At 38.0% G+C, this 26,570-nt stretch overlaps 2 protein-coding genes across 5 annotated transcripts; one reads left to right on the top strand and one right to left on the bottom strand.

Moving 5' to 3' along the window:
* Nucleotides 1–307: 307 nt before the first annotated feature.
* On the bottom strand, nt 308–5,829 carry MZT1 (mitotic spindle organizing protein 1). Its single transcript, XM_068424685.1, has 3 exons — nt 5,756–5,829; nt 3,687–3,832; nt 308–2,122 (listed from the first exon to the last, which is right to left on the bottom strand). The coding sequence occupies exons 1-3, from the start codon at nt 5,802–5,804 to the stop codon at nt 2,099–2,101; spliced, it is 219 nt and encodes a 72-aa protein (XP_068280786.1). The 5' UTR covers nt 5,805–5,829; the 3' UTR covers nt 308–2,098.
* Nucleotides 5,830–6,126: 297 nt separating this feature from the next.
* On the top strand, nt 6,127–25,941 carry BORA (BORA aurora kinase A activator). 4 transcript variants are annotated; one of them, XM_068395469.1, is made up of 13 exons: nt 6,127–6,165; nt 7,146–7,316; nt 8,504–8,610; nt 11,858–11,903; nt 13,471–13,552; nt 17,440–17,505; nt 18,261–18,317; nt 19,615–19,832; nt 20,502–20,655; nt 21,998–22,599; nt 22,872–23,003; nt 23,781–23,959; nt 24,243–25,941. In XM_068395469.1, exons 2-12 carry the CDS (start codon nt 7,161–7,163, stop codon nt 23,928–23,930), a joined length of 1,770 nt encoding a protein of 589 aa, XP_068251570.1. In that variant the 5' UTR covers nt 6,127–6,165; nt 7,146–7,160; the 3' UTR covers nt 23,931–23,959; nt 24,243–25,941. The 4 variants fall into 4 exon arrangements, with proteins under 4 accessions (XP_068251570.1, XP_068251568.1, XP_068251571.1 ...); XM_068395467.1 differs by having other exon boundaries at nt 23,781–25,941; XM_068395468.1 differs by lacking the exon at nt 6,127–6,165 and adding an exon at nt 6,199–6,280 and having other exon boundaries at nt 23,781–25,941.
* Nucleotides 25,942–26,570: the final 629 nt, after the last annotated feature.

Below are 26,570 nucleotides of genomic sequence, written 5' to 3'. Positions count from 1 at the left end.
AGTTTGATATCCATCAAATCAGGTTTTTGAATGTCAAAACCATGTCCTGCTTCCATAATTCTGTATGCCAAATGGTCTACTAGAAAATGTCTAAGTGCACAAAACTAGTAAGTTTATCGATGGTAAAACGGTAGGTGCAACTTACTGGACAGATGAAGAATTATATAAAAGTTGTTCTCATATTGCATTTGCAAGCTGGTTTTAAGAATTTCAAGGACATAGAACCAAAACTGAAATCAAGCTAAGTTAAAAAAAAAAACCCTGGAAATACATAAATGCAAAGTAATCAAGACAGTGACATTCAAGGGAAGTTGTCAGAATTCCTGTATTGCCCAAAGATCTGGCAATGGAGGAAAAGCACCAGCAGAAACATGCACTCTAATAGGATTTCATAATTATTTTGAGCACATTTGCTACACTTTACAGAAAACTTTTAGAGTTTAAGTTTCACAAGCAAGAACTCACAGACTTAGGTGTGGCTCGTAAAAACAGCAAGAATGCTCCTCAGTCTTTTCTCATTTTTGACATGTAGCACAGACTCTAAATAAAATTAAGTAAAAGAGCTAATTGCTAATTTGTATTGATCTGACCTGGTGTTTTATGTTTTACAGACTTTTCGGATTCCCCAAATTTCATTGTCGATACCTTTTCATACTAGGGATACCTCAAATGTTTTCAAAAAACATTACACTCAGTATTCAAAAATTATAAATCTGAAGTTACAACACCAATTTACAAAGGATTTTAAGTGTTCGTATGAGTGAGCAAACTGATACCACTTAGAAGTTCCACAGCCTGGTTATCCAGAAGTTCACAGCATCCTCCTGGAATAATTTTTTTTGGCCAGGCTAACTGGAAATAATGGTAAGTGATTCAGTGTAACAAATATTTTTCTATTCTCTCTGCCAGCAACATGAAGTATTTAGCCTCCTTGTTTACTTTTTGTAGAGCTCTGACCTAGAGTGTATGCAATGTAAACTCTTAAAAGTAGAAAGAACTTTTTTTCCCTGCACAAATATAAAATTTGGCTTAACTAAGATTCCAGGTTCATTTCCAAATGTGCTCCACCCTTAAGGTCCCATTAACATGGGACCCTTGAAACTACAACAACAAATTGAAAAAGCTTAAATGGCAGCAATTGAAGAAACCATTTTTTTTATGAAGCAGAATTCCTGGATGCAAGGATATTTACTAGAAAGTAACATGATAAACAGTTTTCTGTACATACTATAAACACTTGTTCTGGCATCAGTAAAGACTCCTACTGCTGAATAAGAAGACATTCCTATACCAAATAACTTTAAGACTTATTGACTCCCATCAACCAAGTCTGATGCTTCTCATATATGCTTTGACTAGGAAGTAACAATATAGCCTTAATATTTTTAGGTCTAGTAGTCAGAACAAATGTAATAAATGTAGCATCTGAACTCCATAAAATATTCCACGTAATCTAGAATTTAAATTTACATACATTTTTGCATTGATAACTGAAGTTCCTTTGTTATCCAAGTTAAAAACACTTTTCTCCAGCAATTTGAATCAAAAGGACAATCCATTACTTACATTACCAGAAGTGCTTTATTTCTTACTTTCAGATTAAGACTTAAATCACTACCCTTACTCTAATTAAAACAAAGTCAGGATGGGCTTCATTCCTATCTGGTCCATAAAGCAAAACTAAAATTGTGCAGGTAGTTTTTATCAAAGCAAGAGATAAAAACCAGGATACTTTAGCACTTCTAAAGGATGCATTAGCAAGCTAGTTATTATAACAATATACACTGCTACACAGTATTAAGTTCAGCAAGGGTGCAGTATCCGCCATGGTTTAAAAAATATTGGATGCCAAAGAGCAATTGCATTATATTCACAAATAGTTCACAAAAATACCAAGTAATGAGATTATTGGTGAACTTATCTTATTAAAAAACTTTTCGAAGCTATTCTGCACATCATCCTTTTTAAGAAGATTAAAGAAATATTCTGAAACCTTTGCACACACACTTATTTCACTTTTTTTCTGAATAGTGGCTATCTTCAAAGCCTCTGTTAACTTTAACTTGGCATTCTTCTCATGCAGAAATCTTCTTCCATGTCAGCCTGTCATATTTTCAGCGGCCTAGAAACAAAAAAAAAACCACCAACACATTTATTGCAAGTCACCAAAAGTAGACACCACATATATTAAAATTAATCTTTCCTTGTAACTCTTTTAATTTACCTAGAGAACTTTAAAGTCTAAAAATAAGCTACTTCTGAAAACTAAGATGTGTAGTGTTGCTCTTTAATGAATACTTATTTTTTTTAGAGTAATGCTGTCAACTGCCATTAGCCTTTATTAACAGTCATTAAAGTTTGCCTGTGTTAAATTGTATCTCCTGTATCAGAGCAGTTTGTATCCTCTACATTTTACTATAATGCTTTCAAGAAGTGTTCAAATGCATTCCTCTGGAATTTACTTCTTTATACAATTTATTTATTTATACAATTTATTATTACTCCCACTCATCCAGATAAATTATTGACACAAAACTTAGAAGAATTACACTAATAACTGCATAAATCACACTGCCAATTATTTGATCAAGGTCATCAGTAAGTATTTTTATTACTGAATAACTCAACCCAGCCAAAAAGGTACAGTTGGAGACTGACATTTGTAGATTTTAAGCCAGTTATGGGGCAAACTGAGGCAAAGGATATCAATGGGAATGATAAACCAGTAAAAGCAAAGGAAGAAGCAAAACAGCTCTCAATTCCTTATAAACACACAGTTAAACATATATGTATACAACACTTTTAAGCATGTACACAAATATAAAGTATGCATGAGCATGAGTATAGAAAAATGTTAAGTTAAAAATGAACTAAAAATTTTGGAAACTGGTGAAAAATAGCCCTGACTGGCATCCATCTAGTCAAAAATCCTTAAGTTGAATTTTCTAGGCAGCAGCATGCAGTCTTCCAGAAAAGAGACAGGCAGGCTAGCTATAGGTTTCCCCTCCACCTCCCCAGAAATAAACAAATATAAGATACAGTGAAAGAGAAATCATGATGTTCAGGTAGACAGTAAAGAACGAAAATCCTTTAAAAGGCAAATGAGGTTTTTTTTTTAAACCATAGTTACCCCCTCTACTAGCTAAACAGGTAAATGTTAAATTATGAAAAGCCCTATATATACACACAACATGAAATCCCCTCTTTTGCCTTTGGAGAGATTCAAAGCACAGGTTAATACAGTAAAAGGAGTATGTGAAGATTACATTAGCAAGCTGCATGTACCTGTTTACAAGTATTGCTGCATGCTATTAGGCCTGAGGATGTAGAAATGAGGTGATACAGGTTAAAAGGGAAAGTAGCAATCTATTTGTGATATGATGCAGATAAGGGGGCAAATGGTGGCTACAAACCCCTAGAAAAAAAAATCTGTGGGTTTTGGTTGGTTTTTTTTTTTTCCTTCAATAGAGTTATTCCAATTATTTCTGAAAAGATTTTATTTGTACCGTTTCTCGCTTCGTGTTCCAATCAGTTACATTCATTGCCTTTTCTATGGAACAGTTCATTTCCTTGATTTAAAAATGAGTCATATCTTAAAGTACAATTTACAAATTGAAGTACAGCAAGTTGAACAAACATTTGAGTCTTAAAAATAAACTTATAAGCTTTTCAAGGAAAAGCATTACCTTTAGAGCTTCTGTAGCCTTACGTAGTTCTTTAATAACAGATGATAATGCTTCTGGATTTATCCCCTGTTCACAAAGCCGCACACAAATAGACAACGTCTCCATATCCAAGCCAGTGTTCAATATTCTTGAAATCTCAAACAGAACTGCAACAGCAAAAAACAAAAGCACTTTACTCCCTACAGACTATGAAATCTCAATGACTGAAAATGTTATTCATCAACATTTAATTTCTACACTAGAGGCTGTGAACATGGCAGTTCTAGAAAGCTCTTGCAGTCTGAACCTCAACAACAGCGTTCATGTTCAGCTTTCCAGCATAAGCTAGAAGCTTCTAACATAAATACTATGCTTTTCTGGTTCAGCGGACTTTATATTGGATAATGGGTTATGAAAAATAAAAAATAAGTGATGAATTCAATAATTAACATGCTTGCCAATTATGTAAAAGGTAGGCTATAAGAATAATCCATGCTTTTCAACACCAGATACTGACAAAGTCCTACTAAAATGGACTGGAAGCATAGTCTTAAAGCTGTTACAGAGAATGTCATGAGTTTTTTAGCCACCTCCTTCCATAACTAAACATGGCTTTAGGTCTAACATTAACATTGGCTTAAGGATAAGCAATACTATTCAGTTTTTACATTACCCGAATCAAGAGCAGCACCACATGTCAGCATGAAACCTTTTGTAGAAAATCACAGTCAGCTTTGTGCAGAAACAAAGGTCTACCTCTCTCCCCGTCCAAACCTTCCCCAGAAGGCCCCTTCTCTTTGATTCTCACAAACAGTTTGTTATATATCTAACAGAACAACTCACTGAGATTTTATTTCTGGTTGCTACAGTAATCTCCATCCTGAGGCTAAGCCTCTAGCAATACAGGTTGATTTTGAACAGATGTTATTCACAGTTTCTATAATCAAACCTCCCCCAAACCAGGAGAAAGTGAAGTAGAAGGTCTTTCTTACCACATAAACTAGCATGGCAAGTGACTACCATCCACTTGACAGCTATGAAAATATTCTACTGTGGTATACCAAATACATACTGCAGCACACCCTCAGAGTCACACTTATCAAGGCCAAGACATTTAAGGCTCTCCCTAGCCTCTAGTCCCTCATTAGGGCATTTCCAGAGAAAGCATTCATATGTAACAATCTGCATGGAATTTCCTAGCAGCTTTCCACTCTGCCTGAAATCCATATAAGCCTTTGGCATAGCCATTCCATGGAATTCCAGAGTTTCACACTACACATTGCCAAGAAACACCTCCTGAACCTGCCGGCTTTGATTCCTCACAGTCAGGCTGGAAGAGAAAGCAAGCAGCTGATCTGTACTCACCCTGCTCACATTTCTCATGGTTTATAAATCTCTGAAATATTTCCCACTACTCCCAGTACCACTCCTCTCACATTCCCCATCCCACAACAGCATCAGGGTTTTTTTTGTACCAGAAACTATTCTAATTCTGTAACGCTGACTGCCCTTCTCAAAACTTTTTCACTTTTTTTTTTTTAGTAATTTACTTTGGTTTTCTGACATAAGCCATCCACAGGCACAAGATATTGGGGTTCAGATCAGTCCATGTGCTACAGCACCACAGGGCTGGTCCTTCCTCTCCCTTCCACGCACAGCCCCAGTTTAAACCCAAGATGCACAGAGCCAAGTAACATTCACTTGCATTAACCTTTTCAAATAATGAGAAAGAATAGCAAGTGCATGTATTTATAAACATTAAAAAATAACGTCATTCTAAATTAAATACCTAACATCTAATTATAAAAAAAGAAAAACAGTCACACGAGGTCCAAGGACACTCGCACTACACGGTATCTGAAGTGTTTCAGTCATTACGGGTAACACGAAGCAAAAAGAAATTGCTCCGCGCTAAATCCTTAAGCAACTGCAAACCGGAGCCCTCTGCAAAGGAGAGCTGTGTCCGTGACGAGCCGGCCCAAGGCCCCGCAGCCTGCCGAGAGCGGCAAGGGCAGGAGCGCTAGGGCAACATCTGCTCGGAGAGGCCACGGGCCGACCCTGGGCTGCCGAACCCCGCCTCCGCCACCCACCGTCCATCGTCTCCCGCACCGCGTTGAGGCTGGCGGCGTTGCTCGCCATGACGACCCCGCACCGCCCCTCACCTCCTACCCGGAAGCGGAACGAGCTGCCCCCGCCATCACCAACGTCGTTCAAATACGCCCGCCTCCCCCGCACATGAGGCCCCAAACAGAACCCGCTCGCTTCGCAGCAGGAAGGCAGGGGGCGGGTTTTCTTTCGAATTTGTGTAGCGGCTCCCCAGGTGATTGGTCCGTTCGAGATCGGGGGAGCCTCTGCCATTGGCGTGACAGCGGAAGCTGCGCGTCGTGATTGGGCAGAGACCGGGAGGGGGCGGGGCTAGTTAAAGAGCCTCCCGGCGCGGCGGAGGCGGGCGCTGTGATCTGGGGCGAGCATGAGCATGAGCGGGCGCGGTGGCGTCACGGTAAGGGCGGCAGGTAGCTGCGGCGCGGGCCTCGGCCTTGGCCTCGCGTCAGCCGCTGCGGGCTGAGGAGAGTGGCTCGGGCCGAGGCTCGGTGACACCCTCCTGGGGGGAAGAGGTAGAAGGGGCTGCCCTTGGTGGGGGGGCTGAGCGGGGGCATCTCCCTGGGACTCCTGGCCCCTTTGCCACCTGAGGGAGCCGCCGGGGCGCTGCCTGATGGGAGGGGGGGCAGCAGGCCCGCCGGCCCTTCTCCCCTCTTCCGTTGCGAGAAGGTGTGGTGGCGCCCCGCGGACCCCTCGGGGGCTGGGGATGGCCTCGGCCCGTTGCGCGGGGAGCGGGGGCGGTTTTAGCGCCCGAGCGAAGCGGGACCTTTCTGAGGGCGTTATTGCCTCCGCGTCTCCCCGGCTGCTTCCCGCCGCCCGGGGTTAGCTGCCTGCAGCCAGAAGCTTCTGGGCTTGTCCGGTGTGGGCGACGGCAGGCTCGGCGGCAGCCCCGTCTCGCCGTTGTGGCCGTTTCCTTCTGTGCTCGCTTCTTAGCTTGTGGGAAACGCAGGGCTGGCTGGCGCTGAGGGGCACCCGGGGGGATCGTCCGTGTGCTACGCATGTCCCAGTAATACCTTTTTGTTTCTGAAGCCGTTGAGTGCTAGCGTTTCGTATGTGAGCTGCCCTCCGGGGATATATTTGGTTTCACTGCCGTTTTGTTTCTTCTGGTGTTGTTTTAATCGCCTTTTCGATGTCCTTTGTCTCGTTTTCATAGGTTCTATTTATTCAGTTGTTCTTAATATCAGCCTTATTTATCACCTTCACATGGCAGTAGGTCCAAGCCAAAGCTAACTTGGTTTTTGTTAGTCTTTTAAATGTTTCTGGCTTCTTAAAAATGATTGATCATCTCTTCCCAAAACCTTCAAGATGACCCTTAGAAGTCAAAATTATAATTTCCTTTTATTTACCCCTTCATTTTTCCTCTCCCTCTCTCTTTTTCAGGTATAGCTTAGTGTTATGGGTGATACAAAAGAAGCTAAAATGCAAATAACACCAGAAACTCCTGGACGAGTGAAAATCCTGAATCCTTTTGAAAGTCCCAGTGATTATTATACTCTTCAGGAGCAAATTGTCTCCAGTCCTTTAGTCTTCAAATCAAGAAAATCCTCATCTGTAAGGTCTAGTCTTCAGTTGTCTAACTATGCAGATGTAGTGCTAATATTTTGAAATTCATGAAAAAGTGTATTTTATTTAGCATACTTTAACGTATATACTAAGCCAAAGAATTTTGGTAGCATTTGGTGTTTCTTCTGATTACAGGAGTATGCTGCTTTTAATACTAACAGTGTCACTTAGTCTTCTTGCCTTCCCGTTTTTCTTTTTCTTTAGATATTAGGTGTTTCAGTAGATTAGCATATACCCACTAAGTGCCAAAAACAATTGAAAGTAATAATAAGAGGACAATAAAATAAAAGAGGACAATAATAAAAGGACAGTTGTTGGATGTCGTGCTTTTGTCCCACTTAAAGTGGAAAAAACCAGTTCCTACTTACATGCTAAGCAGGGTGGATGCAAGTAAAACTTAATTGCACTTCTATTATGAGCTGTTTGCATGTTCACAGAATCAAGTTAATGATTTTGTGTATCTGTAACATTTTTAGTTGCAAATTTCGTTCTGGTTTGCAGTTGGAATTATTTTCTGATAAGCAGTAGAGATGCTGTGCTAATGAAACTAAAAAGACTTGCTTGGTGGGTCATTTTTCAAACAGGTATTTGAACAGTATTTTGTAATTAAGTATTAAATAAAGGGATGAAGCTGCTTTATATCAGAGTTGGGTTTTGTTGTGCACTGTGTATGGCATTATGAGGGAGACTTTGCAGGATGCATATGGGGTTGTGACTCCTAAGTCTTCTTGGAAACATGAGGTGAAAGGAAGGCTGCTCTGTTATTTGGGTAACTTGGGTTAGGTATGGACACTTGAGTTTTCATGGAACTGTAATTTTGAGTGTGGCAGTCTAGAAGCAACTAAATTTTATCCCACATTCTGTATCTTTAGTAGATATGTCCTCAGAAATTGAGAAGAAATTGTCACTTCAGCTTGTAAATATTAGCTATAACCTTCCATTTAATAATATTATCTTGTAAATCATTCTAATACCACTACCAGGATAAAGAAGCCTGATTGACTTACTCTTTTTTTTAAGAAAAAAAAAGTAGGTCATTTAAATAGCAACTTTTGTTTGTCTTTGACAGAAACTATATGGAAATTATGATTGCGTTGTTCCATTGAGATTTGTCCTGTGGTTTTATGTTTATCTTTTAGACTAGTGAGCATTAAGATGTCCATTTCTTTTTTTAGACACCAGGAAGATTTAGATGGTCTATTGATCAGCTTGCTCTAATAAATCCTGTGGAAATTGACTCGGAAGATGTTCGACGCCAAGCAATGTATTTGAGTCATGCTAGGTAACTTACCATCTGTTTTTATGCAGTTAACTTAGCTTGAATGCTAGAACGCTGTTCTTCTGCTTTATTGACATTTCAACACAGCATTAAAGACTTTTTATTCAAATCTTTTAACATAGATTTTTATGTATATCTGATGTGGATATGATACTTAGATGAGGCTGCCTCTGTGTCACTTTTTTAATGCTAAGAACTACTGATCCACTCTGATTGCAGCTTGGAAGACAGCCAGATAAAAGCAGTCAACAGAAGCACGAAAATGTCTTGCCAGTGATTGTTACCAAGCTACCTCTTCTGCTGCTTGTCAGAGTGTTCCATACTGAGACCTATGAAGTGTAGGCTTCTTTGGTCTTTAGGACTCCTGCAGAAGGGTAGAGCTGGGAAAGCTAGCTAGGTAAGCCAGTACACTTTTTGAAAGGTATAGATGGACTTAATGTGAATGAGGGAAGACCAATAAGCTTGCCATCTTTGAGGAGAAGGAGATTGCTAATTACTTGAAATAATTTGAGGATCTTGATCTCAACTTTTCCCTTCATCTGAAAATAACTTTCATGGGGAAAACAAATGAGTAAGTAAAACAGGCTTGGTATTCACAGCTCATCTTGAGGGATAGTCTTACACACTAATAGTACAGAACAACATACAAAGGGAAGGTAGTCAAGGGAAGGCCACAATGGTGAATCCTATAGACACTCATTTCTCAGATATAAACTTGCACAAAGAATTGCACCTCATGGCATGAAGCACCACAGTAATAGAATAATAAAACAATCCTCCATATATAATATAACTGTCCTCAGCTGTATCTGTGAATCACTGTGTCTTAATGTCAATATTATTTTTCTTAACATCTGTTTGTTTCTTGGCCTTTCTCTAACAGCCAGTAGGTTTTAGACTCTAATGCTTTTTGTATTCAATAAAGCCTTAAGCCTTAAGTTTTTAGGGGGTTGATTACATTGTTTCTGGAAGCCTATTAGGACACACACAAAATAGCTTTAATTTAGATGGCTTGGGTGATAATTCCAGTGATGATTAGTGGCATGGCCTATAGGTATAAACATGGTTGTCTCAGTGGGTCCTTTCAGTCTGTCACACTGTTTCATACCCACTATGATTTATTTTTTTTTTTAAATTGTCTAATATGACTAGAAAGAGGCTAGTTTGTCTGTGTGTAGGTTTGCTGTGTCCACACTTGCATGTTTCAGTGTAGTACAGACTGAGGTGGTTATTTCTGGTGGCTGCAAACTGTACATGATTAAATGCATATATATATGTGCATGTGTGTAAGATTTTGTATGGCAACTGATTTTAATTTACATTTCATAAATACTGCTTTATGGAAACAAAAGTGTCATAAATACAGCTCTTGACATTAAAAGTTCCTGATCAAAGAATTGATTTTTTTGAGCCCATGCCTAATGTTACACAAACTGTATACTCCATTTTAATAATGCTTGTTAACAAGTCATTTTCTCAATTAGTTGCAAAGAACCACAAGCATAAGTCATTTGGTGTATAAATATTTCAAACTGATAATTCTCTGTTACGTCGTTTGGGTAGCAGCACAGTGTAAAAGCTTAGGAGCACTTTGTGAAATTGTAACTGTGTATCACATGTGGACTTGATTTTGTGCAGTATTACTGTTTCCATAAACTGGGCATCAGCTATGTGCTGTGTGTTTATTGCACTGCTTGCAAAATGATTAGGAGAACTTTTTTCTGGCAGACTGTGTTAGTGAAAAATAGTCTGTCAGTAATTGAGCAGACATAGTGACACAGTCTTCTCCACAAACTTTCCTCTTCCTTTTCTTGTTTCTACTGGTAGATATTGAATGTTACTAAATTGGATGCTATGCTATTATATGTTAAGTATTAAAAAAAAAGGGTACTGCGTCTTGCATGGTGTGTGTCACAGTTGCCTGTGCTCTGTTGCTTAAAGTTGCATACAAGACTGGCTTGTTTTTATTCTTGTTAAATACATATGATGTTTTCACTTTGTTATTTTCCTGGGGTTATGCACTAAAGAGAAAACATCCTCTTCTGCACTAACCAGCACTTTTAGTGGGAGCTGTTTTCGCAGTTCCCATGTTTCTCCTTTGGAATCTGGCTTGTAAAGATGCTTATTACTCGTGATCCACTATGCATAAATATACAATGATTATATGATTTTTTTTTTTTGTACAATAACTGAGTTTTGTGCAAGTGTCTTCATAGAACTGTCACTTCAGCATCATCTAGGCAGATGTAGTTGAAGGTGGCATGTCCAAGTATTACAGATCTATTCAAAGTCTGATTAGCATCAAAGAAAGAGGGCTGTGAGGGAAAGTTCATGTATGTGTTAGGTACATAGGTTTGTGTAGCTAATAATGTCTGTTACCTGGCTGATTTCTAAAATTATTCAAGGGTAATTCAGGTATACTAACCGTGTATAAAAGAATTATGTGATTCAACTAAGACGATGATGAATATTCACTGTAAAAATTTTTGACACTTATAAATTACATAGTAGTAACTGAAGGAGACTTGAAGGTGACTGTTAAAGGAAGTATAAATGTAGAATCTCACATATCACTTGAAGATGGCTGAAGTAACTACAATTTTTTTAAAAAAAACTAGATTAAAAGCTGCATAAGGGAATGTGTTAATTGATCCAAACTGAAATACAATATTGGATCCTGAACTGAAGAAAATATGGAGACTAGCTATTTGAAAGGGGGAGCTCTGCTGAGAAAGTGGGCTATGTCAGGAATTTGAGTATACAAACATTCCACCAGTATCTTCTGTTGCCCTTTTGTTCCTTTCAGCTCAGTTTTTTAACCTGCTTGATTTTGTAGTGAGATTCTTTGTAAGCCTGATCTCATGGTGACTTTAAAAGTAAAATCTATTCATATGACAAGTTCAACATAACTAAATGAATTATTTTGAAAGATCAGTTATGATTGGGTTTTGTTCAGATAAAAATACTTGCTGATACAAGGAGTAAATGGAAGATGTGCAGATATGTACTTATAAATGATACAGATCTTTTTCAGATGAACTGAAGTAACTGAGAAGTGCATTTATATTTCTAAATTTATAGTATAAGATTATTGCACATAACAGTAAAAACATAAGATTTAGGGTTTAGGGCGATTTCATTTATAATGTTTCTCTTAAGCATCTGTAAAAGACTACATGATCGGACTTTTTTTTTTTTTTCAGTTACGTGATGGTTTTGATAATTGAGTTGTTTTTCATTTGTTACTTAGAATTGATAAGGAGACAGAAGACAGAAGGCAAAAAGCCATTGAGGAGGTAATAAAACTTTCTATGCTATCAAGTACTGATTTCTTTTAGCTGCATACCTACAAAAAAAAATCTGCATCTATTATAGGATTTCAAAACCCAGAAGGTTATTCTATTTTACTGGTCAGTAAGAAAGTAATTTTGTGTCCTCATCCCTTGCAGTTGTAGTTGGAATCCACATGTTCTTTTTCTTCCCATCTTTCACACACCTGTAGGTCAAACCAGCAGATTTTGTTTCTTTCATGTTGCTTGGCTAGTGGAAATGTAGCTGTAAGATAACTCTTATAAAAAGTTAATTTAAGGTTAAAAATAATGGTTGAGTATTTTGGGTTTTACAGTAACTGTTAGTGTTAGGTAGCTTAGTTTCTTTTATTGCATTTTTAGAAATATAGGAGAACTTTGGTGATTTTTTTTTTTTGTTCCTTCCAAAGTCTGCTTAGTTAGAGGCAAGACTTTTCTTCCGGTAGCTTGTAATTCTTTCTGTCCATTTTATTTTTTATTATCCATTTGTCTAGCAGAGAAGGAAAAGTAAAGTGTTTCAAGTCTTCACTATAGAAATCTTCAATGTTATTTCAGTTTAAAAAATAAAGTAAGGCTCTGTTAGGAAAGTCTTCCTTAGTGTTACTGACCTTTTTATATTGTATAATGCTATTAGCAGTTTCTGTCTCTATAAACAAAAAATATTTTGTGATTCCATAAAGGTGCTATATAGTTGACCTTCAGCTAAGATACTCTTGTTGTTCTAAATCTGCATTAAAAAGGATATTTCTTCTTTGTGAGGCATAAGCTAATGGATTATGCAGCTGAACAGCTTGAAACCATGTCTCTGATAAAAATTATGCCTTTAATAGTTGGGTGTTTCAAGCTGAGTTTTTTTCATTTGCTTTGAGTCTTGCTTTTATTGTGAGAACAGGATTTGGCATGTATTTCTTGAAGCTATGCAATAGTGTTCATCTCCTTACCATCAGGGTGTTCTAGAGTGCAGCTGTGACAGCAGATCCAGTTTCTGGTTCAAAGAAAAAGACTGAAGTGCCAGTACTCATAAATGTTTCACTGGTAACCAGTTTAGCCAAATACCCTAATAACGCTGCCAAAAAGCCTTGGTTGTCCACTTCTACTGTTACTGCAATGTCTCTTTAGTGCTTCTTGCCAATAGCTCAATTGTCAAAATACAACAATTTAACAGCCTGAAAGTTTGAAAAGAAATATGTTAAACTATTGTCCAATAAGTATTGTAGAGAAAAAAAAAACAAATTTTTAAATGAGTAGTTAGTGTTAAATGAAACTTCTGTACAATTTTCACTCTGCAGGCTTGAGAGGTCTGAGGTGATACGTGTCATAAAGAACATTCTTCAAATCAAATTGTTTTTTCTTTAAGCTCTCTGGGCCTAAAATAATGAAATACATTTTGGGTATAAGGGATAAGTATATAGATTTTGGGGAAGGAAGAGTTAAAATATAGATCTGTGGGTTGCAAAAGGTATGACTTAATTTTTTCTTGTTCAGGGTACTAATCTGAGTTGAGAGTCTCTGATTTTTAACAGTGCTAAGATGGTTTGTTTCTATTCTACTCTAGTTTTTCACAAAAAGCCTCATAGTTCCTTCTCCTTGGACTGAACATGAAGGCAAGCAAGTTTCTCAGTTTAATTCAACTAAATGTAAGTTGCTTTTGTGTGTCTACCCAAAATTGTCTACCTTTTGGAGAAATTATCAAGCATAATTTTTCTTCAACCTCAGTTTAAATTTTAAGAACCAATGACAAAAGATGGCACAACTGATAGAATTTTAGCTGTTCTCTCCAAGTGCTTTCTTTGTTTAAAAATCATTTATTAATCCAGAATCTTACATAATTTTTCCTTTTTGTTATTTTTCGTTCCTGTTCTTCAGTCTTTTTCCTTTCATAACCTGTCTTCAACCAGTTTGAGTCATACACACAACTTTGCTGCGTCAACTGGTAATAGCCAAGTCTTCTACTTTGCTCTTTTCTTCTGATATCTGGACATCTGACTTACACTGACTGCTTTCCTGCCAATATAAGTATATGGGAAACTGAGTTCCATATTCTTCTACCCTTACTTGCTACGTAAATTCCTGTTGTCCTCTGTCCTGGTTTGGCTCAAACCAGGCCAAATAGTCTTAGAGAACCCAAGGTCACTGCTTACGAGTAAAGAGCCGAAGGGGGTTGTACCTGCAGGGAGTAGTGGACGGGGCAGGTGACCCAGGATTGACCAGCAAGGTATTCCATCCCATACATGTCATTCTCACTTTCCTGTTTATCACTAACCCACTGCCTCCTGGAGGTGGGGCCCAGGAGGGAGGGGCCCTCCTGTCTCCCACTGATTGGTACCAGCTTTGCCAAATCTCCAGTTAAAAGCCTGCAGGTGTGATGGCAGTGGAGCTTTTGCATTTTGCCCTCTGCCCGTGCTGGGGGGAGCTACTGCCTTTTCCCCTCTGCCTGTACTGGGGGGAGCAATTCTGCCTGAGGAGGATTTCCAAGCTCTTGATCTTGGTTTTGTACATATTTGTATATATTTGGTTATTTCTATTATTATTGTTATTATATTCTTTTTCATTATTATAGTTTATTAAAACTGTTTTAACTTTCCAACCCATAAGTCTCTCTCCCTTTTCCCTTTCCCTTTCCCTTGGCAGGGGGGGGAGAGGGTTAACAGAGAGCATCTGCCACCTGGTTAATAGCTGGCCCAGCTTTAAACCGTGACAGATTTACTGGAGCCCAACGTGGGGCTCGAGAGAAGCTCCAACAGGTTGCTCTGATAAGTTGAATCCTGGCTCTGGTGGGAGGAGACACAGAGAGCTCAGCTGAGAGAATATCAGATTTCTTCCTTTGAGATTTACGAGGGGTTGGAAAGTTAAAACAGATAGTGAAGATGGTGATGTCATTTTTGAATGCTGTGTTATCTCATCTTTTTATGGAGTTTCTTTCACAATTGAGTATTGCAATGATGCCTTACCTGCCGTGGGCACTGTGTTATTGCTTGCTTCTTATGAATGTTTACATGCAGTTTAGCAGTGGGCGCTGGTCGAAATGTATTGTTTTGGTATGGGGTTTGATACTGATTTATGCTGTGATAAACTGGGCAGTTAATATTCCGATCTCTTATCTCTATGACACAATGATGGGCAGCTTTAATCGCGAATCAGTAGCAGCGACTTCATCTGCACGCTCTAGGCGACCACCGGATGGTTGGAAACATACTCTGTGCCCCATGCCACTGCCCGGAACACTATTCTGGGCCTCGAAAAGCAAATCTTGTGGCGACATGGCACGCCAGAGAGAATTGAGTCGGACAATGGGACTCATTTCAAAAACAGTCTCACAGACAACTGGGCCAAAGAGCATGGCATTGAATGGGTATATCACATCCCCTATCATGCACCAGCCTCTGGGAAAATTGAACGGTATAATGGGCTGTTAAAAACTACCCTGAAAGCAATGGGGGGTGGAACCTTTAAAAACTGGGATAAACATCTGGCACAAGCTACCTGGTTAGTTAACACCAGGGGATCTATCAATCGAGCTGGCCCTGCTCAGTCAGACCTTCTACATACAGTAGAAGGAGATAAAGTCCCGGTGGTGCATGAAAGGAATCTATTGGGAAAAACTGTCTGGATTCTTCCTGTAACGGGCAAAGGTAAACCCATTCGTGGGATTGCTTTTGCTCAGGGACCTGGATGTACTTGGTGGGTGATGTTGCAAGATGGTGAAGTCCGATGTGTCCCTGAAGGTGATCTGATTCTGGGTGAGACTACTTAATTTTGAACTGTATGTTGTTGCTGCATAAGTGTCTTTTAGGTTAAGACAGTGGTGATGCGACCGGAGCTAGCTTCATCAAGTGGCGTCCAGTAACCTCCTCGAGTCTGACATCTTTAACCTGCAACCCGTGGGCACGAACCATGACAAAAGAGAGACTGCTAGCCAGAAAGACTGCTGAGAGACTGCTAACCAGATGCAAACCCACAATCCTGAACCAAATGAACTTGATGGACTTTTTGCATAAAGATGAATCATAGACTAGTGATATGTATATATATATTTGAAAATGAAAAGGTAGTGGTGATCTGAGTATGACATGAATGGTATGGAATAAGGGGTGGAATGTCCTGGTTTGGCTCAAACCAGGCCAAATAGTCTTAGAGAACCCAAGGTCACTGCTTACGAGTAAAGAGCCGAAGGGGGTTGTACCTGCAGGGAGTAGTGGACGGGGCAGGTGACCCAGGATTGACCAGCAAGGTATTCCATCCCATACATGTCATTCTCACTTTCCTGTTTATCACTAACCCACTGCCTCCTGGAGGTGGGGCCCAGGAGGGAGGGGCCCTCCTGTCTCCCACTGATTGGTACCAGCTTTGCCAAATCTCCAGTTAAAAGCCTGCAGGTGTGATGGCAGTGGAGCTTTTGCATTTTGCCCTCTGCCCGTGCTGGGGGGAGCTACTGCCTTTTCCCCTCTGCCTGTACTGGGGGGAGCAATTCTGCCTGAGGAGGATTTCCAAGCTCTTGATCTTGGTTTTGTACATATTTGTATATATTTGGTTATTTCTATTATTATTGTTATTATATTCTTTTTCATTATTATAGTTTATTAAAACTGTTTTAACTTTCCAACCCATAAGTCTCTCTCCCTTTTCCCTTTCCCTTTCCCTTGGCAGGGGGGGGAGAGGGTTAACAGAGAGCATCTGCCACCTGGTTAATAGCTGGCCCAGCTTTAAACCGTGACATCCTCTTAGTGTCCTGCTAGCTCACTGTCACTGTATGTAGGGTTGTGGGTTTTCTAAGCTCATTTTGTTTATGCCATTATTAGATTTTATGATTAATGCTGTTGTTATTAACGTTTATATATAACCAACAGTATACATAGTAAATGGTTACAAGCTGGACAAATGTCAGCTATAAAGTATTGTTTGCATTCAGTATTGTTTGGTAGGAAATTCTTAAGTAAGTGTTTGGGGATTTTTGCAAGATTTGGAAGAGGCTAAACTGTTAAAATTTTTTATTAAGGAGATGCAGCTTGTGGATAGTGTATTTTTAATTGTCAATTGTAAGATCGTCACTTCTTGGGCAGAGAACATAAGCCACAATCTTAGACTTGGGAAAGTGAGTGGTGAAAGAAAATGGTCTACTGTGTTCCTTAGCTGTATAAAAAGGGTGGAGGGGTAGATTCTTCACCTTTGTCTTCAAGTCCAGACTGCATGATTTTGTAGAAATGTGTCTTACTTGAAGACAGCCTGTTTGGCTAAGCATAAACTGAGTTTGGTTTAAATCTCTGTAATGTAGAGGAGGCTGCAGGAGGCAAAGATTTGGGCAAAGTTGATGCTACTTCACTAAGCTTTTTTGAATAGAAAGGTGCTGAAATTCTCTTAATCAGCTATAATGGTAACGTTTTTTCAGTACTGCCTTCTCATCTCTTCCAAACTTTGATGTGAAAATTTTGTTTAGTTGTGTTAAATACTCTAACTTAACTGCTGCTAGGTTTCAAAACTCTAAATGCCATGCATGCTTAAATTTAAGTTCTTATCTATTTTACAGCCATAGATCTAAATAATATTTCTCCAATTGGAAGACAGCTAACTTTGCATCCTGGGAAAAGCAATGGTGGGTAAAAGGCAACGTCTGAATTTACAAGCTTTCTCTGAAGCAAAATAACCCATTTTTAATGGCTATTTAATTTCAAAAGCGAATAGTTTTTTTGTTAATATTCCTATAGAAATAATTGTTCTTGAACTTTATGGTACTATTAATTTTAATATCCATTTCTGATAGTAATTTATTATACTCTTTCATATTTTTGTGAAGTAAAAACTGAAGTCCTCTGTAGACTGTAGAGTTCATTTTTTCCAACTCAATGTATGTACTTTTTCTGCATTAAAAAATGACTGTAATCCTCAGTTTATGGGTAGATTACCATTTCAAGAAACCTTTAATGTGTTGGATCGTTTTGGGTTAGAGAATCTTGATTGTTTTCTCTGCCAAATAAATAGCAGAAATCTGGAAGACATCTTGTAAACTGTTTCATTTTAGATAAATAGGTACTGTTTTTCCCCACAGTATTCTGATGATCTTCCTCCCATTTCCTTTTGAATCCTTCCTTTCTTCAGAGACCTCTCTCCTCAGTTAAGAACACCTCTGAAGAGGCTCTTATGTTATAATCCTTGTTTTTTTATGTCTAGGCCTGAGTGTGCTGCATATAGTGTTGTCAAATCAGAATCTTAGCTTGAATTAACACTTTTCCTTGTTGCAACTGTGACTTAAATAGCTCAATTGCAATGCAATTTGAAAGTGAATTTTTATTTCTACAGTTTTAGTAAAAGGTCACTGTAAGCTAATTTTATTGATTTTATTCATTGCAGCTGCTTGTCAGACAGTACTGTCTTTGCCAGTGGATTTTAATTTAGAGAAAATACTAGGTATGTCATGCAAAATCTAAATTTAATTATGAATGTCTAAATAGAAAACTTGTTTTTGTATTGTTTGCTGAGGTTTTTTTTTTGTCTTATGAAATATTGAAAACCTAATGTATGAGTGAAAGTTTTAAGTATGTGTTCTACATAGACAGTTACTGCATGTTTCATGGGGCATCTGACTTAAGTGATATAATTTGAGTGTAGACATAAAGATAAAAGAGGAGGGATATGGAGAACAATTGGAAATTGATTAACAATTCTGAATATATAAAAGGTAGCTAGCAGAAGAGACCTCCATGCCTTCCCCAAATAAAGCAATTACTTAACATAGCAGAGCTGTGTGACTTAGATCGCTGGCCATGAGGCTCATAGCCCAACCTTGCCTTGAGCAAAGCTAAGCTATAATTCTGTGCCTTTAACTGAAGCTGTGGCAGTGACTAGAAGTTGTGTGGTGGCAAGAGTCCAAATTAACTGTCTGATTATCACACTGCTATATCAAGCAATTGCTGCCAGCTTCTCAGGCAAGAGGACTGGAAAGGCCTGTTCTTACAGTTCAAATATGGGAATAGTGGGTATAGCCATCTCAGAGGTTTTTGGCTACATGCTGCTATCCCAGTACTGAAGTTCAGAGTCCTGATTATGGGTCATCAAAATTAAAACAGAACCATATCTATTGCTTTAGTGTTTGATCTTAACAAATGCTTGCATCAGTGAATAGTTTGTGAATTCATGAAAACTTTCTTCTCTTACAAGAAATATTCAATTATAACAGGGCAAGAGCAAAAAATTAAAATGATTGAGTAAGTCTCAGCATATTTTAATGGGTCTTTGTTAAGATCTGTGTGCTCTTTTACTGTAAAGTGCTAACTCTTTACTTTCTTCGAGTTGAATCTGGTTTGCCTTTGGATATCAATCACCATGACCATCAAAGCATGGGAAACCTGAAAAGGGTCTCATCTTGCTTAGGTAGTATAGTAACCCCTTCTTCACAACTCAAACGTGGAGAATAACACAGTTTTAGGAAAAGGCTGGTAAGTAGATGCTAGCCAGTTGTTTTTTTTTTTTTTAACACAGACTTTAGTATTAAAGGATGATAGGCAGAAGTGGAACCTTGTTAGACAGAGTGGACTTTCTGTAATGATAACAAACAGTCTTTTGGAATAGGTGCCTGAATTAGATTAATTCCTTGCTGTATTGGTAAATTGGAATAAATGTTTTAATTTAGGTATATATGTCTCTGTAGTGGAAGATTTTTTTTTTTCTGGCATTCTTATTTGAAACGACTTCTCCACATTTCTAGGTGAATATTTTAGAACTGATGAATTTGCAGATCAGTCTCAAGAAAATCTGAGCTCTTCATCACTCCGAAGAAAGCTGTTTTTAGAAGAAAATAGAAGCGTATCTGAGTGTTTATCCCGTTCTCTGCGTAGTCCATGCGGTAGTCAGCCACTTGGAGTGCTTTGTTCAATTGACATATCTCCAGTCCGGTGCAGAAGCCCTCTGGAAACATCTAGTTCAGTAAGTAGCCTGTTTTGGGGGCTGGATGGATGTGACTTAACTGGCACAAGAGTAGTTCTTAAAGCAGGCTGTACCGATTCTGTGTTCTAAGAGACTGCACAAGATGAACAACCATGTTTTTAATAAGTTACAACTACTTTATGAGAGAGTAGGTACTAGACCAACAGTTTTTGGTTTGTTTGTGTTTTTTTTAAATTCCAAATTCAGAAAAAAATTATGTGAACAAAAAGTCTTACTATATTATGGACATAGCACAGTTAAATAATTCAAATAATGTGGATTCCATTAAAATATAGTGACTGGCTTTCACTTGCCATGGTATGAGTAAGAAACTGAGATTAAATACTTGCCTATATACACAGATAGCATTAATTCCCTGTTTAGGCTTCTCATAGTTCTTTAATATAATGGATATTATAGTCTTAGTTGGTATTATGTGACAGTTTGAGCCCATTTCTCTTTTCTTACGTGGAGGCATAAAGTCCAAGGGAAGAGTTGCAACTGGAATATTTAAGCTAAACTAATAATAGAGATTGTCATTGATTAGTTTTCCTCAGTGATGCCATATTAAGGTTTTTAATTAGAAAACTTTTTATATATACATATTATTCAAAGTTTACATTATGAAAATATGCTTGCTTGTTTGTTTGTTTTGTTTTTGTTCTGAAGGGTCAGTTTTCATCAAGTCCTATTCAGGGAGGAACAAGGACTTATAGTCTGGGAAGTATAACCAGTCCCACATTTCCAGAGGGGTCTCCTGCACGTAATGGTTCTCCTGCTTTTTCACCAATTGCTTTTCACATAAGAAAGACACCACTGTCAGGTATGGTTTAATTGTATATGTATTATTCTTTCTTGATTTATATATTTTGATTATTAAAACTGCTACATTCTTACTAGAACTTGTTTCTGTTTGGAGACAAGTTACTGTGCTTGGCAGACAGCAGACTCCTCCTGTATGACACATTTACTGTTTAGCAGTGAAATACCTTCATGGTGTGAAACAGTGAAGTGTATCTGCTTGCAAAAATCAACTAGGGAAAATGTTTTAGAAGAAGGAATTGAGACCTAATAGGAATGAAAAAAATTTAAAGTGTTAATCTAGTGTGAGGAGGGTGTTTAAAGCCATATGCCTGAACTAAGTCAGGTCACAATTCTGATTTGGCTCAACCTGAAGTATTTTAATTGGACAAAGAGTGTTTAGCTTGAGTTTTCAAATCATGTGATTGACAAGATTATTTGAAATGAAACTGACTAGTGAAGAATCATAGAATCATAGACTGGTTTGGGTTGGAAGGGACCTCTAAAGATCATCTAGTCCAACCCCCCTGCAATGAGCAGGGACACCTTTCCACTAGACCAGGTTGCTCAGAGCCCCGTCCAACTTGACCTTGAATATTTCCAGGGAGGGGGGATCTACTTGTTACCTGTTTCCTCTGGGCAACCTGTTCCAGTGTTTCACCACTCTCATTGTAAAAATTTTCTTCCTTATATCCAGTCTGACTTCCCTATATCTAGTTGTGAAGAAATCACAAACATTTTGAGTCCTCGTTGCTCTAGAAAATGTCAGAATTTTGTGTTTCATCCATTGCATGGAAAGATTTAATGGCATGTTTGTGCTCTGGTGAACCTTATGGTATTTCAAACCTATTATATGTGGAGATTGCACAGGTGTTTTCCCACTTGTTTGATTTTCTTGAAAACTTCATTGCTACCCCAGATTTTTTTAAATGCCTATAAAATACGTGTATTTATACTTGTTCAGAAAAAAAAAAGTCACAGAACCAGCCTTCACACATTTTCCTGTGAACACTGTGTGGTATTGACATTTGAAAATGCAAGGCCTCTGGTACAGCAAGCTATGTCATACGAAACAAATTTGGTGGTAAAAATGGGATAACAACTTACCTTTACCATGATACTTTAAATGTCTTGGTGGTTTTGGGCTTTCTTTTGTTGGTTTTTGTTTGTTTTGGTGGTGTTTTCTTTTTAATTGGGGTTTTCTTGTTTGTTTGTTTATTTTAAGAAGGCCTTGGAGCTGGGAGACAGTGGTCAGTGAAATACTATGTAGTTGGCTGTAATTATTCAAAGGACTGTAGGGCTTTGAGGATGATGACTTTAATTCCACCTGATAGCTAATAGAATAATGTTTTTCTTTTTTACAGACCAAAGAAAATTTACATTTCGTTCTCCGGATATTCCTTCTTCCTCAAATAGAATGACACCCTCAAGTACAAGAAGTCCTTATATAGATGGTTGTTCTCCAATTAAAAGTTGTTCTCCGATGAGGCTTGGAGCATGTAGAGGAACTGCCCAGTATCAGACTTCTGTCATTAGAATACCGATTGCGGTTGAGAATCATGGTGAGGATGAGGAAGGCAAGGAAAATGTTTCTCCAGCAGAAACTCGGTTCCCAGAAATGGATAATGCATTAAACTTATGTCAGCAAGACAGAGATACTTTTGCACATGGTACACATCTTGTTGTAGCAACTGTGTCTATCGCAGCAGATCACTCGGAAGCTTGTCATCAAAGGTTGTCATCATTTCAGGATATAGAAGGCTCAAAGGAAAATAACACTGTAGATATGGCTGATGCAGCTGAAGTGTCTGAGGAGAACACTTGGATAAAAGAAACAATTGGCAATAGCAATGCACCGATGACCAGTTTTATGACAGGGATTACCTTCAGCATTGAAAACTCTCGCATGTGCATGTCACCTCTTGCAGAAAGCAGTGCAATTCCTTGTGACAACAGTAGTATTCAGGTAAAAATAAAACTATCCTCTTTTTCCTCTCTCAGTGGAGTCAGCATAGCAAATATAAATGATTTTTGTGTTACTATGTACAGAAATACGTTTTACTTAATCCAAACTAATTCTGACAGACCCATTTACAATTTGCTTTTGTTATTAGCTGATGGTAGTTGGTTTGTTGGATTAAGTTCTGTTAATCAAATGCACTGTCGGGCATGAGAATCTGAAGGGTTTATTGGCGACAAATTGCAGTACATTTTTAAAGCCCTGCTTCTTGATTTCAGGTGGACAGTGGTTATAATACACAGACTTGTGGAAGCAGCATTATGGATACTGCAGGGGCTGAAAACAGTTGCAGAGAAAACGATGTGAATACGAACGTGTTTCAGAATAAATCTCAGCTTCTTAGAACAAAGGTAGGAGATAGATTGTGATGCAAAAGTGGTAGGCTTTCCATCTAAAGCATCCATTCCCTATTTTATTCAGTTTCAGGGAGCCGGAGTGAGGGGAGAGACTGTCAGGTGATAATAGAGAGCATGTTAATGTAGCATCGTTTCAAGCATTATGTTGAAAACAAGGACTAACTGCAGGATAAATATTGTAAGCTGGCAATAAAATTAATGTTTTCTATGACAATGGCAAAGGTCGTTTCAGAGGAAACTGAGGTATGTACATAAAGGGTAGTCGTGAGACTGCTCATGGTTTCTGATGTATTGTAGTCTGTCTCTTATTTTTGTTTCTGTTGTTCTTGCTGCCTTTTTTTAGAAACTCACCAATGTCGTGCAGCTGTCTTTTCCCACTGCTAGTCTTTCAATTGCTAGATCCTGACTAAGCCTAATTTTGCATTTTGAATTAGGACTTAAGTATGGAGGCATTAAGTACTTCATTCAATGCTCACAACAGAACCCACAGAGAAAGAAAAGAAAAAAGCATGGACATTGCTGGCTGAAGGAATCTAGTCTGGCTCTTTCAGAGCATTTGTGGTCTGAAAAGGAGGTTCTTGCTGACAGCATGTCTCAAAGATCTGTGCAGAGAAAACTATCTTTCATTTCCTTTTTATTTCAGAAGGGGAGAGATGGGAGGCTAAGGTACTAATTGTAACTTGACATTTTCACATAGTGAGTTTGGATCTGTTTCTTTTGGGGAATTTTTGTGAAAATGGTTTTAAAATTAACTTTTTCTTATTAACCTAGGAGTGTTCCATTTTAAACCATAAGGACAATCAGTTGCTGAGAGCAAAATCTCCAGAGAAGCAATTCTGTTTCCAAAAAGCAAAACCACATAATACAGTATTTGGTCAAAATGCAACTTGCAACATTTCTGTCTGGAAACAAAAAAAATGAAAATCAAGTTCAGGGATTTCACAAAAATGGTATGTAGTTTTCTGATGGAGAACTTAAATTGTGTTGACTAATAAATTTTTATATATATGACCTCAGTTACCTGGATTATACATACTATTTTGATTTTTTTAATGCAAAGGTAATAAATTGTTGGTATATATTAAAGGAGTTTTTAAATAATGTGGGGTTTTTGAGGTCTTGTTAACAAATTTATTGGTATTATTAAGCGAACCTTTTGAAAACGAAGGCGGCTGGACTTGGTACAAAGAAACCATAGTGTTTTTTTCAGAATTGTGTTCCTTCTGTGATTAGGGTAGATTCCACGAGGAGCCTTGTTTTGAACGACTGGACATAATTTCAGCTTCAAGAGGAATATTTTAAGTAGACTGAGCAAACCTAGGGTAACTTGCTTAGGAGCCAATGTAACTGTAAAAACACCTACATTTTAAGACACAACTCCTAAGGGCATGATGGAAATTTATCTTTGAGAGAGGGATAAAAGAAAGGAGCGTTAGTTTTGGGTTGCTTTGCCTCTGAGCAGATTTATTGTGTGCCTTCAGGAACACTAGCACTGGTACCGAGAAGAGTCGCTGGACAGAAAGGAACTGCTGGGGGTGTGATGAGAGCAGGGCTGGGGTAACAGGAGAGGGGGGGAGTGTCTGTTACTATCAGTGTAAAGTAACAGTGATGAAACTTAGCTGTGGCTTTCATGAGGAAAGAATAAAACTAGTGTTCCAGAAACAGGTCCTTGGAATATGTGTATGTTTTATAGTAGACTGCAAACGGTTAAAAATGGGTGCTTTGATTTTAATACCAGGCTAGTCTTTTAATTAAGTTTTCCTTGCAAACAGCTGCATGAAAACTCCATTCCAATTATGGAAATTATGTACTTTTCCACAATTTTAAAAAAAAATAAAGTTTAAGTAACTTCTGTGCCATCAATAAAGCATCATTTGGTTTTAGTTCTCACATTGCAAAAATAATAATTAAAAAAATTACTTTAGATTTCTAACCAGCAAAGATGACATGCATTATTTTTACTTCCATAGCGATTTAATCAGTATTTCTGTAACACGTATCTGATCATCGAAGCTAACGTCCCAAATTAGCTATTTCATGATCTTGAAACAGTGCCCTACTAAAAGGTGGAAATACACTGAACTGATAACTTTTAGGGGATGAATTGTGTTAAAGTAGAGAATGAACTTAAGACTTCCCGGAAATTAATTTATTGAATAGGGCCTTCAAAATGTTCTTAGCTTTAGCTTGTAAGGTTTGTAGCTCAAAAGCAAGACACAACTTGTCTGAGATTTAAAAGTTATTCATGAACTTGCATCTTTTCTGTTTCTCATGATAATTTCTCTTTAACAATAATCAATTGAAAGGGTGAATTTCAGATTTCTGGACTGTGCAAAGGATTTATTTTTGCAAGTGTGATTGCTAAAAACAGTAGTAATGTTAATGTAAAGGTGAAGATGAGAAGAAGCAGGGTAGTCCAAATTATGATCTGTTTCTGAACTGTTTGGCATGATATGTATAATTAAGATTTGGGGTTTTTTAATTAACATTTTTGATTCTTTATAATGATATGTTCAATGATCAGAGGCTTTCAAAGTATTCAGAAATAAAAAAGCAATCACTAAAATATTTACTTGCACCCTGTATAAGCATTTTCTTAAAGGTAAAAGTAACAGCAGAAATGGGTGAACATGAGAAGTAATTAAGGATCCCCCCCAAATAAATTGCCTGTATTTTCTGTCCTGTTTTAGTATTCAGTTAGATGGGAATTATTTATTTTATTAAAACGTGCATATTTTTTATTATGTCTGTATAATTGCTCTGTAGAAGAAACCTATTTTGGAAATCATTTGACCACTGTGTTTCTCTAGTTGTACTTATTGCATTGGTTGGCACACGTTGCACAAAACGGTCATTGTTTACATTAAATTAATTTCAGTAGTTTTAACGAGTCCTTTAACATGTATAACTGTAAACTGAGTAGTGAAACAGAATAAAGCAATCTCTTTTATACCTAGATTGTGGGTTGTTGGGTTTTTTTTGCTAGAATTTGCAGCATTTTTCGTTTGAGTGCTGCCTCTAACACACGTATGTGTATATTGTTTGGGTGGGGGGATCTGGGGTGGCAGAGGAAGATCAGGCAAGGAGCCTGGCAAGCTGTTGCTCTCGTACATACAGTTAAAAAATGGGTTCAGTTACTATAATATATGGTGCTGAATTAAAAGTGCAGTACCAGTTACAGATCCAGTGCTTTGCACATCTTTCTTGAAACTAAGTTTTATTTTTAAAGCTTCCAAATAAGCCTTTTAGAATAGTGGTGACAGGATTCAAATATCTCATTCATGGGGTGTGAGTTTTTTTATTGAAATCAGTTAAATACATTGTCTCCTTTTGATGCCTTTTATAAAATGTACTTTATAAACTCTGATCCAGTCCTTTACAGTGACAGCACACAGGAAGCTGAGTACATATGGCCAATGATCAACTGTGACCCACTGACTACCCAAGGAAATCACTGAGGAGGAAGTGACTAGTATAGAAGTTTGTGAGCTGTAACTCTTCAAAGATCTCTGAGAAACATCTGCAGTATGTGGGAGTGCAGTTCCTTGGCTTTGAGAGCTA

The sequence above is a fragment of the Nyctibius grandis genome, chromosome 2, assembly GCF_013368605.1.
Source record: "Nyctibius grandis isolate bNycGra1 chromosome 2, bNycGra1.pri, whole genome shotgun sequence".
Lineage (NCBI taxonomy): Eukaryota > Metazoa > Chordata > Aves > Nyctibiiformes > Nyctibiidae > Nyctibius > Nyctibius grandis.
Note: the sequence above shows the minus strand (reverse complement) of the source record. Positions and strands in the feature narration are given on the sequence as shown.

Coding starts and splice junctions, on each gene's coding strand:
- MZT1 (XM_068424685.1), bottom strand. CDS start 5,804: ATGGCGAGCAACGCCGCCAGCCTCAACGCGGTGCGGGAGACGATGGAC. Junction 3,833..5,755: donor GGTGCGGGAGACGATGGACG/GTGGGTGGCGGA, acceptor TTGCTGTTGCAG/TTCTGTTTGAGATTTCAAGA. Junction 2,123..3,686: donor AGGCTACAGAAGCTCTAAAG/GTAATGCTTTTC, acceptor TTTTGTTTCTAG/GCCGCTGAAAATATGACAGG.
- BORA (XM_068395469.1), top strand. CDS start 7,161: ATGGGTGATACAAAAGAAGCTAAAATGCAAATAACACCAGAAACTCCT. Junction 7,317..8,503: donor AATCAAGAAAATCCTCATCT/GTAAGGTCTAGT, acceptor TTCTTTTTTTAG/ACACCAGGAAGATTTAGATG. Junction 19,833..20,501: donor CTCTGGAAACATCTAGTTCA/GTAAGTAGCCTG, acceptor TTTGTTCTGAAG/GGTCAGTTTTCATCAAGTCC.